General features: G+C 43.5%; 1 protein-coding gene across 1 annotated transcript in view; it reads right to left on the bottom strand.

The window, feature by feature from the left end:
* The window catches only part of LOC115160992 (titin), a 179609-nt gene that overhangs the window by 46157 nt on the left and 117318 nt on the right, over nucleotides 1-16134 (bottom strand). Inside the window, exons 153-181 of the mRNA XM_029711620.1 lie at nucleotides 15782-16063; nucleotides 15338-15637; nucleotides 14836-15141; nucleotides 14437-14742; nucleotides 14056-14337; nucleotides 13651-13950; nucleotides 13231-13524; nucleotides 10053-13004; nucleotides 9402-9938; nucleotides 8699-8983; nucleotides 8214-8513; nucleotides 7798-8100; nucleotides 7408-7683; nucleotides 7029-7328; nucleotides 6564-6866; nucleotides 6152-6457; nucleotides 5708-5995; nucleotides 5165-5467; nucleotides 4685-4987; nucleotides 4287-4592; nucleotides 3833-4120; nucleotides 3410-3700; nucleotides 3038-3325; nucleotides 2211-2798; nucleotides 1950-2054; nucleotides 1610-1807; nucleotides 1209-1505; nucleotides 520-1107; nucleotides 127-429 (exon numbers count right to left, since the gene is read on the bottom strand). Coding sequence (XP_029567480.1) covers nucleotides 127-429; nucleotides 520-1107; nucleotides 1209-1505; nucleotides 1610-1807; nucleotides 1950-2054; nucleotides 2211-2798; nucleotides 3038-3325; nucleotides 3410-3700; nucleotides 3833-4120; nucleotides 4287-4592; nucleotides 4685-4987; nucleotides 5165-5467; nucleotides 5708-5995; nucleotides 6152-6457; nucleotides 6564-6866; nucleotides 7029-7328; nucleotides 7408-7683; nucleotides 7798-8100; nucleotides 8214-8513; nucleotides 8699-8983; nucleotides 9402-9938; nucleotides 10053-13004; nucleotides 13231-13524; nucleotides 13651-13950; nucleotides 14056-14337; nucleotides 14437-14742; nucleotides 14836-15141; nucleotides 15338-15637; nucleotides 15782-16063 — 11778 coding nt within the window. The remainder of the gene's footprint in view (nucleotides 1-126; nucleotides 430-519; nucleotides 1108-1208; nucleotides 1506-1609; nucleotides 1808-1949; nucleotides 2055-2210; nucleotides 2799-3037; nucleotides 3326-3409; nucleotides 3701-3832; nucleotides 4121-4286; nucleotides 4593-4684; nucleotides 4988-5164; nucleotides 5468-5707; nucleotides 5996-6151; nucleotides 6458-6563; nucleotides 6867-7028; nucleotides 7329-7407; nucleotides 7684-7797; nucleotides 8101-8213; nucleotides 8514-8698; nucleotides 8984-9401; nucleotides 9939-10052; nucleotides 13005-13230; nucleotides 13525-13650; nucleotides 13951-14055; nucleotides 14338-14436; nucleotides 14743-14835; nucleotides 15142-15337; nucleotides 15638-15781; nucleotides 16064-16134) is intronic.

The raw sequence follows: 16134 nt of genomic DNA on the forward strand, positions 1-16134 counted from the left end.
TCATAATAACTTTCATAAATATATTTGAATTGTATTTATTATGGTCAATTAAAAATAATTTCTTATTTACAATGACGGCAGGGAATAAATTATTTGTTTTGAAAAATACCCTTTGTGTTTACTTACATACAATATCCTTTGTCATCACATAAGCAGATGGTTCACTGGGTTCCCCAAAGCCAGCTTTGTTTTCAGCTGTTACTCTGAATTCATACTGAACACCTTCCGTCAGTCCTTGTACTTTGTAACGTAGGTCAGAGACCGTTTTCTTCGATGCTCTCACCCATCTCATTCCTCTTCTCTCTTTCCTCTCAACCTGATAGCCTCTAATATCACTTCCACCATCTTTAACTGGCCTCTTCCAGAAAATGGTAACAGCGTTTCTGCTGACATTGTCAATCTCTGGGATTCCAGGTGGGCCTGGTGGGCCTGGAGAAAAAGAGGAGCAAAATACATTAACGATGTGTAAAATACTACAGTACTGTCAAATAGAATATTCTGAATATTCAAGCAACTTACCAAAGCTGTCAACCATTTTGACTGAGCCAGATTGGGTCCCATCACCAGTGCCATACTGGTTCACTGCAGACACACGGAAGATGTACTCATTGCCCTTGATCAGCTTGCTTGCAACAAATCTGCAATCAAATATATTTTCAGCAAGTTTGGTCCAGAGAAGACGGCTTGTTTCTCTCTTTTCCAGTGTGTAGGATTTGATTGCGCAGCCGCCATCCTCTTCTGGTGGCAACCATGTCAATGTGCACTTCTCAGCTGACACACTGCTAGCTTCAATGGGGCCTGGAGGTCCAGGGATATCAAGAACCTTGACCTTAACATGTTCTTCTCTGATACCAAAAGGATTACTGGCTGTAATTGTGTACTCTCCAGTGTTCTTCCTGCTTGCATATTTAATAGACAACGTTGAAGTAGTTGGAGTGCTTGTGATCTGGACAATATCTGAGGTCTTGAATTCTCTTCCTGCCTTGGACCACACAGCTGTAGGTGGAGGTTTGCCAAGAATCTTGGAAGCAGATACTACAATGGTGTCCCCAGCTCTGACAGAGACACCTTCCTTCATGTCTGGATCGATAGTGATGCTTGGTGGTTCTGTGAACAAATAAGCAAGAGAAATTAGGCTACTGTCCATGTCCTAGTTTAGTATGTATTCTATCGACGTTGTCTTGAAATAAACACTTTTTTTTACTTACCAAACTCATCTTTGCAGATAAGGGTATCAGTTTGCTCTGAAGGAACACTGATTGCGCCAGCTGCATTCTTAGCTCTGATTCTGAATTCCATGCTGCTGCCTTCTGTAAGGTCTGGCACAGTAAATGCAAGGCCTTGGACATTGATATGATTTGCTTTCATCCAGGTCTTTCCTGGCAGTTCCAGTTTCTCAACCAGGTAACCAGTCAGTTTGTGTCCACCGTCGTACTTGGGTGCAGTCCACATAAGTGTTACAGTGCTTCTGGTTACATTGATGACATCAGGCTTACCAGGAGGATCTGTGGAGAAACAAAAAAGCCAGTAAGTTATCAAGAGTACATGTTGACAGAATTATTATGATATCAATAGGACAGAAAGAGAAAGAGAATGAAACAAAACCTACCAATTGGATCAAGGGCGATGACTGGTTCTGTTGCCCTGCTTGGCCTTCCTAAACCGGCCGCATTCATTGCCATAACTCTAAATTCATACTCCAGGCCTTCAATCAGTCCAGTCACTCTGCAGTCCTTCACTCTAATAGGGGTCTTAGTGGCTCTCTTCCACATCAAGCTGTTCCTCTCTTTGTATTCAACATGATAGCCTGCAGAGATAATAATAATAACAATACATTATTATTTACCATTCAGCAAATGCTTTCCACAGTAATCTCAGGAATAGTTCATTTTCCATGTCCATTTTCCTTATAGTCTATGGATTACTAAAAATAGTGTTTTCATAATTACCAGTGATTGGTGAGCCTCCATTTTCTTTAGGATCAGTCCAATTCAAAATGGCAGACTCATGGCGAATGCTCACGATCTCTGGTGGTGCAGGTGCGTCAGGCACATCTGGTGAAACAAGAATGTTTTGAGTTTTGTGAAATTATTGCCATATAGTACATCTGTCAGTCAATCATCAAACTATTGGCAGAACACAGATTTCTGTCCTAAAAACTATTTATTTCAAACATTTTAAAATATATTGTCAATATGACAAGAACTCACTGAATGGATGCTGAGCCACCACTGGGTCAGATTTGAGGCATTCTCCAACTCCATATTTGTTTTCTGCAAACACTCTGAAGATGTATTCAGTACCATCATGGAGCCTGGTAACTCTCATGGTATTCTTCTGGATAGCGGAGGCCACAGTAGCCCACTTGTTGGCTGTTGATTTCCGCTTCTCCAGAATGTAGTTGGATATTTCAGTCCCACCATCATCTTTTGGTGGACCCCACTCCAGAGTGATTCCATCGGCAGTGATTTCATCAAACTTGAATGGTCCTGTTGGTATTCCTGGTTTTCCAACCACTCTAATCTGCATCTTTGCTTCTTTGACTCCTGCTGCGTTTCTTAGCAGGATTGTGTAATTTTCTGCATCACCTCTCTGGCAATCACGGATGAGCAAAGTTGTCAAAGTTGGTGTAGATTCAACTGACATTCTTCCACTGTCTCCAAGAGAAACATGTCCCTTCTTCCAGATGGCTGACGGTGCTGGTTTGCCAACAATAGGGACTTTGATACGGACTGTGCTTCCCTCCTTAGCAACATAGCACAGATCTGGGATGCCACTCAGGTCACAGTCAGGTGCAACTACAAGGTAGGAACACAATATTTATGAATCTATGAAACAGATAATATGAAGCAGACAAATTCAGTAAATGTAATGCTAAAATAGAACACATTTATCCTAGGACAATTAGAAACATTTGAAGAAAACTTTAAGATTGCCAATAAATGTACGTATCTAAAATGGCCATGCATTTAGTCTCCGGTGTATTTTCTGAGTGGTTTGATAGCCTAGCTAATTAACACAGGACTATTGGACTTACCAATTTGATCTTTAGCGATCACAGTGAGCTCCGAAGGTGGACCCTCTCCAGACTCATTGATTGCTTTCACTCTGTAAGAGTACTCCTTTCCTTCTTCAAGTTCAACCATCATGTGTGACATGACCTTTCCTTTCACTAGCTCCTTATACTTCTCTTCACCTTCCTGAAGCTCCAGAAGATAGGCACTGATGTGACTTCCACCATCACTGATTGGTTTCTTCCAGCCAATATGAATGGAATCTTTACTGATTGACAGTGCCTTGAAATCCATAACTGCTCCAGGTAGTTCTGAAATCAGGTAACAAGGTTATAAACTACATTTAACATCTAATAATATAAAAAAAACACATGATCACAGCCAACAAAACATACCTGAAGCTCTTACAGCTCCGGCAGTCTCACAACCTTCTCCGATACCGTAGTTATTTTCAGCCAAGACTCTGAAACAGTAGGCCTGTCCAGCTTCCAAGTTAGGAATCCTGAAAGTAGATTTGGGGCATTCGGCTATGACACAGGACCATGCCTTTCTCTCTGCAAGACGCTTCTCAACAATGTAGCTCTTCACTGGGCTTCCTCCATCAATCAGAGGAGGATCCCAGCCGATGGATGCATGGTTCAGAGATGTTTCCTTCACAATCAGATTCAGGGGTGGACCAGGAGTATCTATAGAAAACATGTATGATTTGTTATATTACTTTATGACATTATGGTTTGTATAACTAGTAGATAAAACCACATTAGGTAAAATTTAGTTTAAAAAAATTAGATTCTCTTAAGACAAGAATCATAGCCTACCTAGGACCTTCACGACGATAGTGTAAGACTTCTTTCCACTGTCGTTTTCAATCGACAAAATGTATTTGCCAGCATCATATCTGTTGATATCCTCAATGTACATAAGGGTATCCCATTCGGACGTTTTGATCATGATTCCTGCTCGTTCTTTGAGGTTGGCATTGACCTTGGTCCACACCACCTTGGGTGGGGGACGTCCTATCAGTGGCACATAGAGTCTCATTGTGACTCCGGCTCTCAGGACCAGTACCTTGCGAAGGTCAGCATCCAGCTCAGCATCAGCGGCAACTGCAAATTAAAATAGAAAGTAAAAGAGTCAGACAAGATAGAGGTATGGATGTATTTTAGTTGAATAGATAGTACTGTATTACATGTTTATTTCCAAATTGGTGGGTTACTAAGATTAGTACTTGTTCTGCACAGACTTGAGTGTATTCTGATAATGTTGACGTACTCAGGATGTCTTTGGCCTCGTGTTTCCCAGGAACTTCACTTGGCTCGCTGTATCCGATCTTGTTCACGGCAAAGACACGGAACACATATTCTGTTTTATCAATGAGACCAGTAACCAGGAACTTGGTTTCTTGCAGCTTCTTGGGCACATTGCACTTCGTCCAGTGTTCTGCATCAGCTCTCTTGCACTCGACAAGGTAGCCGAAGATCTCACAACCACCATCGTACGCAGGCTTGGTCCAAGACAAGCTTATGGTGCTGTGTGTTGAGTCAACAACTTTAGGGAAGGCAGGAGGTGCGGGTGGATCTGAAGGAAGAATATAAGACAATGTTATCGAGAAGTGTGGGAACACGTAATCCTTTATGATTTAAGTAAGCAAATGTGGCTGTAATACTTACACACAGGATCCACGGCAAGGGCAGCATTGGATGCATCACTTGGTTTGCCAAATCCAGCTTTGTTCATTGCAATCACTCTGAACTCATACTCAGATCCCTCTGAGAGCTGGACAGCTTTGATGCTCCTGTCAATCACTGGTTTACGATTGACTTTAGCCCAGTTGAGCTCTGATGCTTCACGTTTCTCAACCATGTAACCCAGAATAGTAGCTTTACCATCATCAGCTGGCGCCTTCCAGCTGACAGTCATAGAATTGGCTGTAATGTTGGTAATAACTGGTGGCTCGCTAGGACCAGGAACATCTGCAAATGAGAGGGAGAACGAGATCAAGAGAGAAAGAAGGAGAAATCACTTAAATATTGTGCAAGCAGAAGTTCCACAGTGTTTCCAACTCAAGTGAAGTGAACATGTGTAAGCAATTTATATTCAAGCTAAAATATGACATATATATAAAATGATGTACAAGCTTGAAATATTACCATATGGATTCTTGACCATGACAGGGTCGGTGAGGATAGGGTCCCCAATACCATACTGGTTCTCAGCACTGACCCTGAACTGGTATTCATGGTCCTGCATCAGTTTCTCTACTGTGCAATCAGTCAGTTGACCATGGATATTGGAGGTGACCAGAGCCCAGTTCGCTCTGCTGGTTTCACGTTTGTCAATGATGTAGTTGGTGATTTCAGAGCCTCCATCTGCAACAGGTGGCTCCCACCTCATCTTAATACGGTCCGCAAACACCTTGGTGATCTTCACTCCGGCTGGTGGGCCAGGTTTGTCTAAAGAGAACACATAGATTATTTTACACATCAACAATTGATTTGGAATATATTCATGTCGTATCCTGTATTCTCTTGCAGACCCTCACAAACACATTCATATAAATTACACTTACATATCTCAAGCTGTTATAAAGAGTTTTAGTATTTAAAAATACAAAAATAAAATAATTATCATGAAGCTGCAACATCAGTTTTGAATTTGTGCACAATATTAAGTCAAATTGTAATTTTGCATACCTAGAACCTTGAGCTTAATATTGGCGTATTTAGCGCCATTGGGATTTTCAGCTAGAATAGTGTACTCTCCAGACTCCTTCCTTGTGACAGAGAACAATTCCAGAATGTGTGTGTGTCTCTTCTGTGTCATCTTCATCCCCTCAACCAGTTTCAATGGAACACCATTTCTCTTCCATGTAACCTTGGGCAGTGGTTTTCCAAATACTACAGCATCAAAGGAGACATTTTCTCCAGCCTTCACTATGATCATGTTCTTCATGTCCACTCCAAGCTCGACCCTGGGGGGAACTGGAGAAACAAGAGACATATCACATCAAGTAAAAGCTTTGTGTTGGCCATGCAATCCACAATGATCTTTAATAATTTAGTCATTACACACTAAAATCTAAAATAAAAACAAAAACAACTTAGTTTTGTCAATGTTCTGAAGAAGCAGTGGCCTACCATTCTCTGCAAACACTGGGATGCTGTCTGAGATCTCAGAAGGCAAGCTGATGTTGATTGCTGACTTGGCGAAAACTCTGAAGCGATACTGGGCTCCCTCCTCCAGTCCAGTTACAACATAGTCTTCTGTCTTGACGTTCTGGCAGTTGGCATTGCAGCGAACCCATTTCTCTACTTCTTGATCAATCTTCATGTACTCCACATAGTATCCGATAAGCTTGCTACCTCCATCATTTTGTGGACGAGTCCAAACAAGTGAAACAGTGCTTTTTGTCACATCCATTACCTCAGGTTTACCAGGTGGATCTAGAATAAAAAAATTACAACATCCATGAGTTTCAATTGACAGATTACAGATTTCAAAGCCAGTGAGGGACACAGTAAGCCATACATCACATGCCCAATGACTTACCGATGGGTGTTCTTGCTGTGACCCAGTCAGTCTGTTTGCTTGGTTTACCCTGGCCGGCCTTGTTGAGTGCAGACACCCTGAATGCATATTCCAGACCTTCCATTAAGCCTGTGCAGTTGTATTCAAGTCCACGGACAACGGACTCATTTGCTTTCACCCAGAGAAGGCTGTTCCTCTCTTTGCGCTCAATGCAGTATCCAGTAAGAGGACTGCCACCGTCAGTTGATGGGGTCTCGTAGGACAGAGACACTGCTTCACTCTTCACTTTTGTGATACACAGATTTCTGGGCTCGCCTGGGACATCTGGAATTAAAATACGGAGTTAGCAAGATGAACATACATTTTCTAAAACAAATTTATTGTACATAATGTACACAACACTATATTACTTAGACGATCATAATTCATTGTACAATAGCCATTTTACATTTTGACCATGCTTATACTTTGCCATGCTTAACTCACCGAAGGGATATCTAGCAATCATTTTCTCTGAATAGATTGGCTCTGAGATACCAAATCGGTTCTCAGCTCGGACACGGAAGCCATACTCCATTCCAGGGGTAAGCTTTCCAACTTTGTAGCTGGTCGTGGTGCATGAGCCAGAAGCTATGACCCAGTCTCCTCTGCTCACATCACATTTTTCAATGACGTAGTTGGTGATGTTGCTTCCACCGTCCTCACTGGGTTGGTTCCACTGAAGTGTGCAGGCATCAATATCAACCTCAACAATCTCCAGGGGAGCGTCAGGAGGCCCTGGCTTATCTGTGAGATTAAGACATGTACCCATCAGCATCCATTTAGACTATGCATTCTGGTAGTGTGTTTCCTAAATAAAACTTACCCTGTACTACGACTCTAAGAATCTGGCTGATTTTGGCGGTGCTGTTCTCAGCAGAAAGACTGTAGTAACCACTATCCTTTCTTGAGACGTCTTTTATGATGAGCGTAATGCAATTTGGAGACTTTTGCACCATGCGACGATTAGATGTCAACAGATCCTCGGCTCCTTGCCTCCATTTGCAGAATGGTGCAGGTTTTCCAGCCACAATAGCTTCAACTCTCATTTTCTCTCCTGCTTTTACTGTGACAATATCAGGCATGATGATCTTCGGTGCCACTAAAAAAGATCGGAAAACACATTTTTAAAATGAAGACTTAAAAAAGTGGTGTGTAACATGAACACTTTTTTTTTTTTAGGTAATTCTGGGAATTTTTTAGCTTTGCGACTTACTCAGCTGCTCCTTGACCTCAAATACTCCCTCAGCTTCTCTTGCCAGACTGGTTCCAGCCACGTTTCTTGCTGCAACTCTGAACTTGTACTTTGTTCCCTCTTTAAGTCCAACAACTACAATGGTTAAGTCTTTAACAACGGAATATGGTGTCCATTTGTCTTCAGGTTCACCGTCCTTTTTGTAATCAACCATGTAGCCATTGATCTTAGCTCCACCATCCCTCAAAGGTTTCAGCCATCCCAGAGTGGCACTGTTCTTTGTCACTTCCAAGACTTCCATTTTCTTGGGTGGATCAGGTTCACCTGTTTTAAGAAACGTTTGACATTTATGTGACTCAAAACACAAAACAATAAAATCCACTTACACTATCCACTATTTAATTACAATATTAGGTATACTGTAAAAGTGCACTTACTTATAGGATCCGATGTCAGATAAGCTTTTGGAGAGTCTTTAGGAACACCAATGCCATACTTATTGACTGCCATAACTCTAAAGTAGTAGTCACAGCCAGGTGTGAGGCCAGTGACTTTGAAGCTTGTTTTCTTCAAATCGTTGATACAATTTGACCAAGTCTTCTTGTCGAGTTCACGTTTCTCAACGATGTAGTTCTGGATTTGGCAGCCACCATCGTTATCCGGAGGGAGCCAAGACAGCTGACAACCGGTGCTTGTCACATCACAGACCTCAAATCCTCCGACAGGTCCAGGAGTATCTGTTCAACAAATGGAACATCAATATTGGATACAGTCCATATAACAGTACAAACAATACTACTGTAACAACATTCATTTGACATTGTTAAGAATGTTTTCTTGTTTAAAGTCTTTCACAGTGAATAGTGCTCTGTCATATCACGGACTGCCATAAAAAGTGAAAAGATACACCTCAGTGACTTACCCAATACTTTAACGCGCACAAATATAGCTTTCTCCCCAGCGGAGTTGGAGAGTGTCAGAGAGTATTTGCCGGAGTCTTCCCGAGTGCTCTCAGGGATCACAAGGAAGGACATAGTATCAATATGATCCACGTGCCCTCTCCTGACTACATTATCAACACCAATCTTCTTCCAGGTGACTTTGGGGGATGGTCTTCCTCTGATAGTAGCGAAGAGCCTGATGGGGCAGCCTGCTCTAACAGTGAAGCCCTTCCTGAGACTTGCATCCAAGTCGATCTCTGGTGCCTCTGTAAGTGGGTAAGATAACGGGGAGAACATACATCAGACATTGAGAAATCATCATAAAATATTAGCTATTAACTACAGTTCTATATCAACTGGATGTGTTCTCGTCTAGGCCTATATTTAAGTAATAAGGCCCGAAGGGATGTGTTATATGGCCAATATAACACAGCTAAGGGCTGTTCTTATGCACAGCGCAACGTGGAGTGCCTGGATAAAGCCCTTAGCCGTGGTATATTGGCCATATACCACAACCCCCCGAGGTGCCTTATTGTTATTATAAACTGGTTACCAATGTAATTAGAGCAGTAAAAATAAACATTTTGTCATACCAGGGGGAAACGGTCTCATATACCTCGGCTATCAGCCAATCAGCATTCAGGGTTCGATCCACCCATTTTAATAAAATAAGTATTTACTTACCAAGGACCTCCTTGGGGTTGACGGCCTCTTTGAGTGTAGCGGGGCGGCCCCAGCCGACCTGGTTCTGTGCAGAGACTCTGAATTCATACATCTTCTTCTCATTCAAGTTTGGAATGGTTAATTCTGTGTGCACCAGCACACCAGCACCGGTGTTGCACTTCTTCCAGCCCTCTTCTTTCTTCTTACGTTTAGCTTCAGCTTTAGCTTTAGCTACAACTGCAGCAGCTTCATCCTCAGAGTCCTCTTCATATTGTTCCTCACCTTCTCCTGTTACTGCTTCAGGCTTAGCTTCAGCTTCACCTTCAGGCTTGGCTTCACCTACAGGCTTAACTTCCTCTGCAGGTTTAGCTTTAGGCACAGCTTCAGGAACAGCTTCAGCTTCAACCACTTCAGGTTTAGGCTCAGGTTTGTCTCTCATTTCAACCATGTAACCAATGATAGGAGCACCTCCATCATAGATAGGCTTGGCCCACCCAAGAGTAATGGACGTCTTGGTGCTGTCAATCACCTTGAAACTGCCTGGAGGACCAGGAGCCTCTGGAATCAAGGAAAACAAAATGTCTGCATGTTAGTACAATCAACAGAGAAAAATCATAACCAATAATAATAATAATAATAATACAATATCACAAAAATGCATAAATTATGTACCAATTGGATCTTTGGCTGCTACTGGTCTGCATGGTTTGCTTGGCTCTCCCAGTCCGACTTCATTTTCAGCTTTGACACGGAACTGATACTCGTGGTTGGGAATTAAGTTGCTGACTTTCATGCGTCTCTCAGAGATGGTACTCTTTGTGCATGGCACCCATTTGACAGCGCGCTTTTCTTTCCTTTCCAGGATATAACCAGTGATAGACTTTCCACCATCATTCTCTGGTGGGGCCCATACGACTGTCATCTCCTCTTTGCCGATCTTGGTGATCTCTGGTGATTCTGGTGGTCCAGGTCTGTTGAACTGAGTCCTAGCTGTGACAGGTTTGCTCTCCACTGCAGGACCTGTCCCCATCCTGTTTTCTGCTCTGATGCGGAAGATGTACTCATTTCCTTCTACTAGTCGAGTGACATTGCAATAGTTGGTGACAAGTGAAGCAGAGTATGTGGACCAGACCATTCTTCTTGTCTCACATTTCTCAATGATATAGCTATCAACTTCACATCCACCTTCATCTTCTGGGAGATCCCATGCAACTCTACATTTGTCTACTCCGATTCCAGACACCTTCACGTCTCTCACAGGCCCTGGGACATCCAAGACATTGACAACTGCGTATCCAGTGAAGGTTCCAGCAGAGTTTGTGGCGGTGACGACATATTTTCCGGTGTCTGTGCGTTTAGATTTGGTCATAAGAAATTTAGAATAATCTGTGCCCGTTTCAACACTAACTCTAGGGTTATCTCCTGTGGCCTTGTCCTTCACCCACTTCACCTCTGGTTGAGGCATTCCTCTGAGTCCAGCCTCAATTCTGATAGACTCTCCAGCTTTAACCACAAGGGCTCCAGCTAACTTTATATCAAGCACTGGTTTCTGGATCTCCTCTCTGACAAGAACATCACCAGTCTTCACCCAGTCACTTTCTCCACCTTCATTGCATGTCTGCACTCTGAACTGATAGGTTTGTTTTTCCACACACTTGTCAGCCATGAAGAATGTATTCGTAATCAGATCCTCATGTAATGGCACCCATTCTTCCGCTCCCAATTTGCTCTCCAAAGCGTAGCCAATGTTGGGGCTTCCACCGTCATAGTCCGGCCTCCTCCATTTCAAGAAGACGAAGTTCTTACCGACGTCAGTTACCCGGAAGTTCTCTGGCTCACCAGGCTTGTTAATGGGATCGATGGCAAGGGTTGGTTGTTTTGTCTCAACTGTGGGCCCAGGGCCGCATTTGTTCACAGCACAAACACGGAAGAGATACTCGTGGCCCTCCATGAGTTTGGCTTTAACCATGCGGTTAGTGCAGTCAGATGAGATCATTGACCAAAGCCTCACACTGGGTTCACGGCACTCAACAATGTAGTTTGTAATCTCAGAGCCTCCGTTGTCCACAGGGTTTTCCCAGGACACCATACAGGAGTCTCTGGTCACATAGGTGGCCTTCAGATTCTGACAGTGTCCAGGTCTATCCAACACATTCACAATTATCGTAGCTTTGGCTTCACCACTGTAGTTGTTAGCCTTCAAAACATACTTTCCATGGTCTGCTCTGGTTGCCTCTTTGATTCTCAGTTGAACAACAGGGAAGTTTTTAGTTAGTGTTGTGCGCTTGGCAGTTTCCAAAACGTCATCACCCTTTTTCCAGATAATCTCTGGGTCAGGTCTGGCTTTCACGTAACCGATGATGTTGATGTTATGTCCAACACGGACAGTCAAACGCTCACGGCTTGTAGCATCCATCTCGATCTCTGGAGGTATCATGATGTCTTTGGCAACCACCGATTCAGGGCATTCTCTAGGCTCTCCAACTCCAATCATATTTACAGCACTAACGCGGAACCTGTACTCTGAGTGTTCTTCAAGGCCTTTAACTCTGTAAGCACACTGCTTAATGTGACCATCCTTGTTGATGATCACCCATTCTCCGCCAGCTTTCTGCATTTCAATAATGTAGCCCATGATTGGACTGCCTCCATCTTTGTTGGGTTTAATCCAGACTAGGTCTGCATTTTCCTTACTGTAGTCCTTGATTCTGGGGTTAACTGGAGGTCCAGGAGCTGTGATTTGACGACAGGGTTTTGCTGGGTCTGATATGGCAGAAGGTCCACTGAAACCGGCAATGTTTTCAGCGAAAACTCTAAACTCATACTCATTTCCCTCAAAGAGACCAAGTACTCTGATTCTGAGATCCTTACAGGGTGTCGTGTTGACACGGATCCATTTTCCGCCCTTATGTCTACGCTCAACGATATACCCAGTGATTTGACTGCCTCCATCATATAATGGCATGGTCCACCCAACAGTGAGAGCATCTTCTGCAATGTCTGATGTGTTTGGTTTGCCTGGATGGCCAGGGGCTTCAAACGTGTGTTGGGCAACGGTTGGTGCACTTTCAAGAGGAGCACCAATACCCATTTTGTTCTCTGCGCGAATACGCACAACATATTCAACGCCGCTCTGCAAACGAGAGATCTTAAGCTTTGTGGCTGTGCTACCAGAGCTCACACCTCCCCAGGTTTCTTTCTTAGCCTCTCTCTTCTCAACAACATAACCTGTTACAGGGCTTCCACCATCATCCTTTGGAGGACGCCAGTCAATAAGCATGTACTCAGGAGTAACTTCAAGGATATTGACTGGTCCAATGGGAGCTGCAGGCACATCAAGAACGGTCACATTCAAAGCCAGAGTCTTGGTTCCTGCAGGGTTGGACACTGTGAGGATATAGGTTCCACTGTCACTTCTCAAACAATCATTGATGCTGAGAACTGTTGAATAGTTGTCACTCTCAATCTTAACTGTGCCTTCGGGAACAATTTCTGCTCCGTCAATGGACCATTTAGCAGTAGGCGCAGGAATGCCTCTCATGATAGCAGGGAGTCTGATTGTGCTTCCACATTTCACGATGATCCCATCGATCAGCTTGGCATCAACTTCAACAATTGGAGCCACTGTGAAAATATAGGTTAATTTATATAATTTGTTTGATGATGGCAGTTATGTTGTCTACAAATCAATACATATAGGGGTGGTTTCCTGGACACAGATTAAGACTAATGCTTGACTAAGAATAACTTTCAATGGAGAATCTTTATTGAACTTGCTTTTTAGCCTAGGACCAGGATTAATTTATGACAGAGAAACCCACCAATTAAGTAAATATATAGTAAACCTCACCAAGCTTCTCCTGGCAGAGAACGGGCACAGTGGTGTCTGGTCTACTCAGTCCGATAGCGTTCTCGGCTCTTACACGGAATCTGTAAGTCTTTCCTTCCTCGAGGCCAGTGATGTGGCTCTCAGGGATGCTGACTGTGTTCCATTCATCCCACTCTCTCTCTCCTTCCTCTTGGTACTCAACCAGGAAACCTGTGATGTCACTACCTCCGTTGCGGTCAGGCCAGTTCCACACAAGCCAGACCTCTGTCTTGTCCACATCTACATGGTGCAAGTCCTTTGGTGGACCAGGTGGGACTGAAAATAGACCATACATTAGATGAGATGAGATTAGATTACATTACATCAAGTTAGTGATCAAGATACCAGGTACATTACAATACACCAGTAGGTCTTACTGTATTTGGGTTGATTGATACTCACACAGAGGATTAATGGCTTTGACAGCTTTGGTTGTTTCAGTGTATTCACTTCTGCCAAACTGATTCTCAGCAGCAACGCGGAACAAATACGATGTTCCTTCCATCAAGTGCTTGGCCATCATGCTGCGTTTCTTAGACGTAGAGCAGACTGGCACCCACTGTGCAGATGCCACATCTTTCTTCTCCACAACAAAGTTAGTAATACGTGCTCCTCCATTGTCCTCAGGGTCTTTCCAGGAGAGATAGGCTGAATCGCTTCTCACCTCTGAAACCCTTAGGTGCTGGATTGGACCAGGTTTGTCTAATAGAGTAAAGAATAACATAATTATAGCAACTCAGCATGCTAAGCACTATACATCTGTCTTCATTCATTTCTGTCAGAAATTATGACTGAGAAATTCCTTACCAAGGACGAGGACTGTGCATGTGGCAGTCCTTGATCCAGATGAGTTTTCTATGTTCAGAGTGTAGTCGCCACAGTCAGAACGGGCACAGTAGCGCATCTCCAATTTAGATCCTAGTGGATTGACCTCAATTTCGGCTCTTGTGGGGACGTCTTTATCGTTCTTCTTCCATGTGACTTTGGGGAATGGAATTCCCTTGATTCCAGCAACCAGATTGATATGGGTTCCGGCCATGGCTTTCAACTCACGAGGCATACCCAGTTCAACATCCAACTCAGGAGGTTCTTTTGGGGTTAGAAAAACAATTGGTGTTATAATTCATTTGTTTATTTCAATGATAATGAATTACCCAAATTATGAACACAAATGTAATATAATTTTACCAAATCTGTCTTCTGCCTTCACTGGATCTGTGGTGTATGCGGGTTCAGATTCACCAGCGAAGTTCACAGCAGTAACTCTGAATTTGTAATATTCTCCCTCTTCCAGGTTAATGACCTTGAACTTGGTTTCTTGGCAGGAATCAGGAGTCTGATTCACTTTTTGCCAATCCTCTCCAGCTTTACTGAACTCAACGAGATAGCCAAAGATCTTTCCCCTGCCACAGTCCTTTGGTGGCTGCCAAGATAGTGAGACAGACTCCTTTGTCCAATCCACAGCTTCTGGCAGCACGGGGGGGCTTGGAAGCACTGAGGGAAGAAACAGTTGATTAAATTAGATCACATTTTTAAAAGCTGTGAAATCTTGTAAAGAATGAATTAACTTTGCGCAAAGTCACTTACCAATTGGATCTTTGGCGAAGATGGGCTTTGATGGAGGGCTGGGGTCACCCAGACCCACAACATTCTCAGCCATGACACGGAACTCATATTCACAGCCCTCGAGGAGGTCTGGAACAAAGTACTCTACTTTGGGGAAGATGCGGTCTTTTCCGGATGCGCGAGTCCATCTGTTAGCCATGGTCTCCTTCCTCTCAATGACGTAGCCAGTGATGGGCTTGCCACCATCCGCAGGTGGTTCCCAAGTGAGGAGGGCTTGATCCTTATAGATCTCCTTCACAATGGGCTGTTTGGGTGCATCTGGCACCTCTGTAATAGGAGAACGAATTGATCTGATCAGTTGTAGCAAAATGCATTCATGACAAAAGATAGTATGGTTGCATCTTAAATTGCACCTAATTCCTTACACAGTGCACTACTTTTGACCAGAGCCCTATGGGTGCACCATATAGGGAATAGGCTGGCATTATGGATGTAACTTATATTTTCCCAGTATGTATCTTACTGAAGACATCCTTAGCCTTGATCTCGGCAGACAGCAGTGGGTTGCTGACACCATGGATGTTCACAGCACAGATTCTGATGATGTACTCTCTGCCCTCAATCAGCTTAGGAACTTTGCATGTTGTCCTGGTGCAAGCTGTTGTCACTGGCATCCAGAGGTCTCTGTTTGTGTCTCTCTTCTCAATGGTGTAGTTGGAGATGGCACATCCACCATCGTCCAGAGGAGGGTTCCAGGAAATCACCATGTAGTTCCTGTAGACCTCATTGAAGACCACTGGGCCCTCTGGAGGCTGGGGGCGATCTGAGGGAAAATAATACCATTTAATAATTAATAATCTATTAGATATGGATCAGTCAAAAATCAAACATATTTTGATTATAAGGGTAAATGAAGAGTGACATTAGGTCTGTCAACTAAGAACAAAGAACACCCTCACCAACTTACCAACAACAGTGAGACTGCAGATTCCTTTACGCAAGCCGACAATGTTCTCCACAACCACCTGGTATCTGCCGCTGTGTTCGCGTTTAGCCTTGGGCATAGCCAAGCACAGTGTTTTACTAGTGTTGGTCATTGTGACCTCCTCATCTGCTTTCAGCTCTTCCTCGTTCTTTGTCCATGTTATTGTAGGTGCTGGCTTTCCAGTAAAGCGGCCCTGGAGGGTGCACACGTCTCCCACACGCACAACCAGTCTGTCACGGAAGTCCAAGTCGATCGTTGGGGGCTCTGAGGATGGAAGAACAAAGAAGTGATGTTTTAAAATATTTTTTATTTTTTATATATAAATCAACATTCCC

The sequence above is a fragment of the Salmo trutta genome, chromosome 24, assembly GCF_901001165.1.
Source record: "Salmo trutta chromosome 24, fSalTru1.1, whole genome shotgun sequence".
In the NCBI taxonomy this organism is placed as follows: Eukaryota; Metazoa; Chordata; class Actinopteri; order Salmoniformes; family Salmonidae; genus Salmo; species Salmo trutta.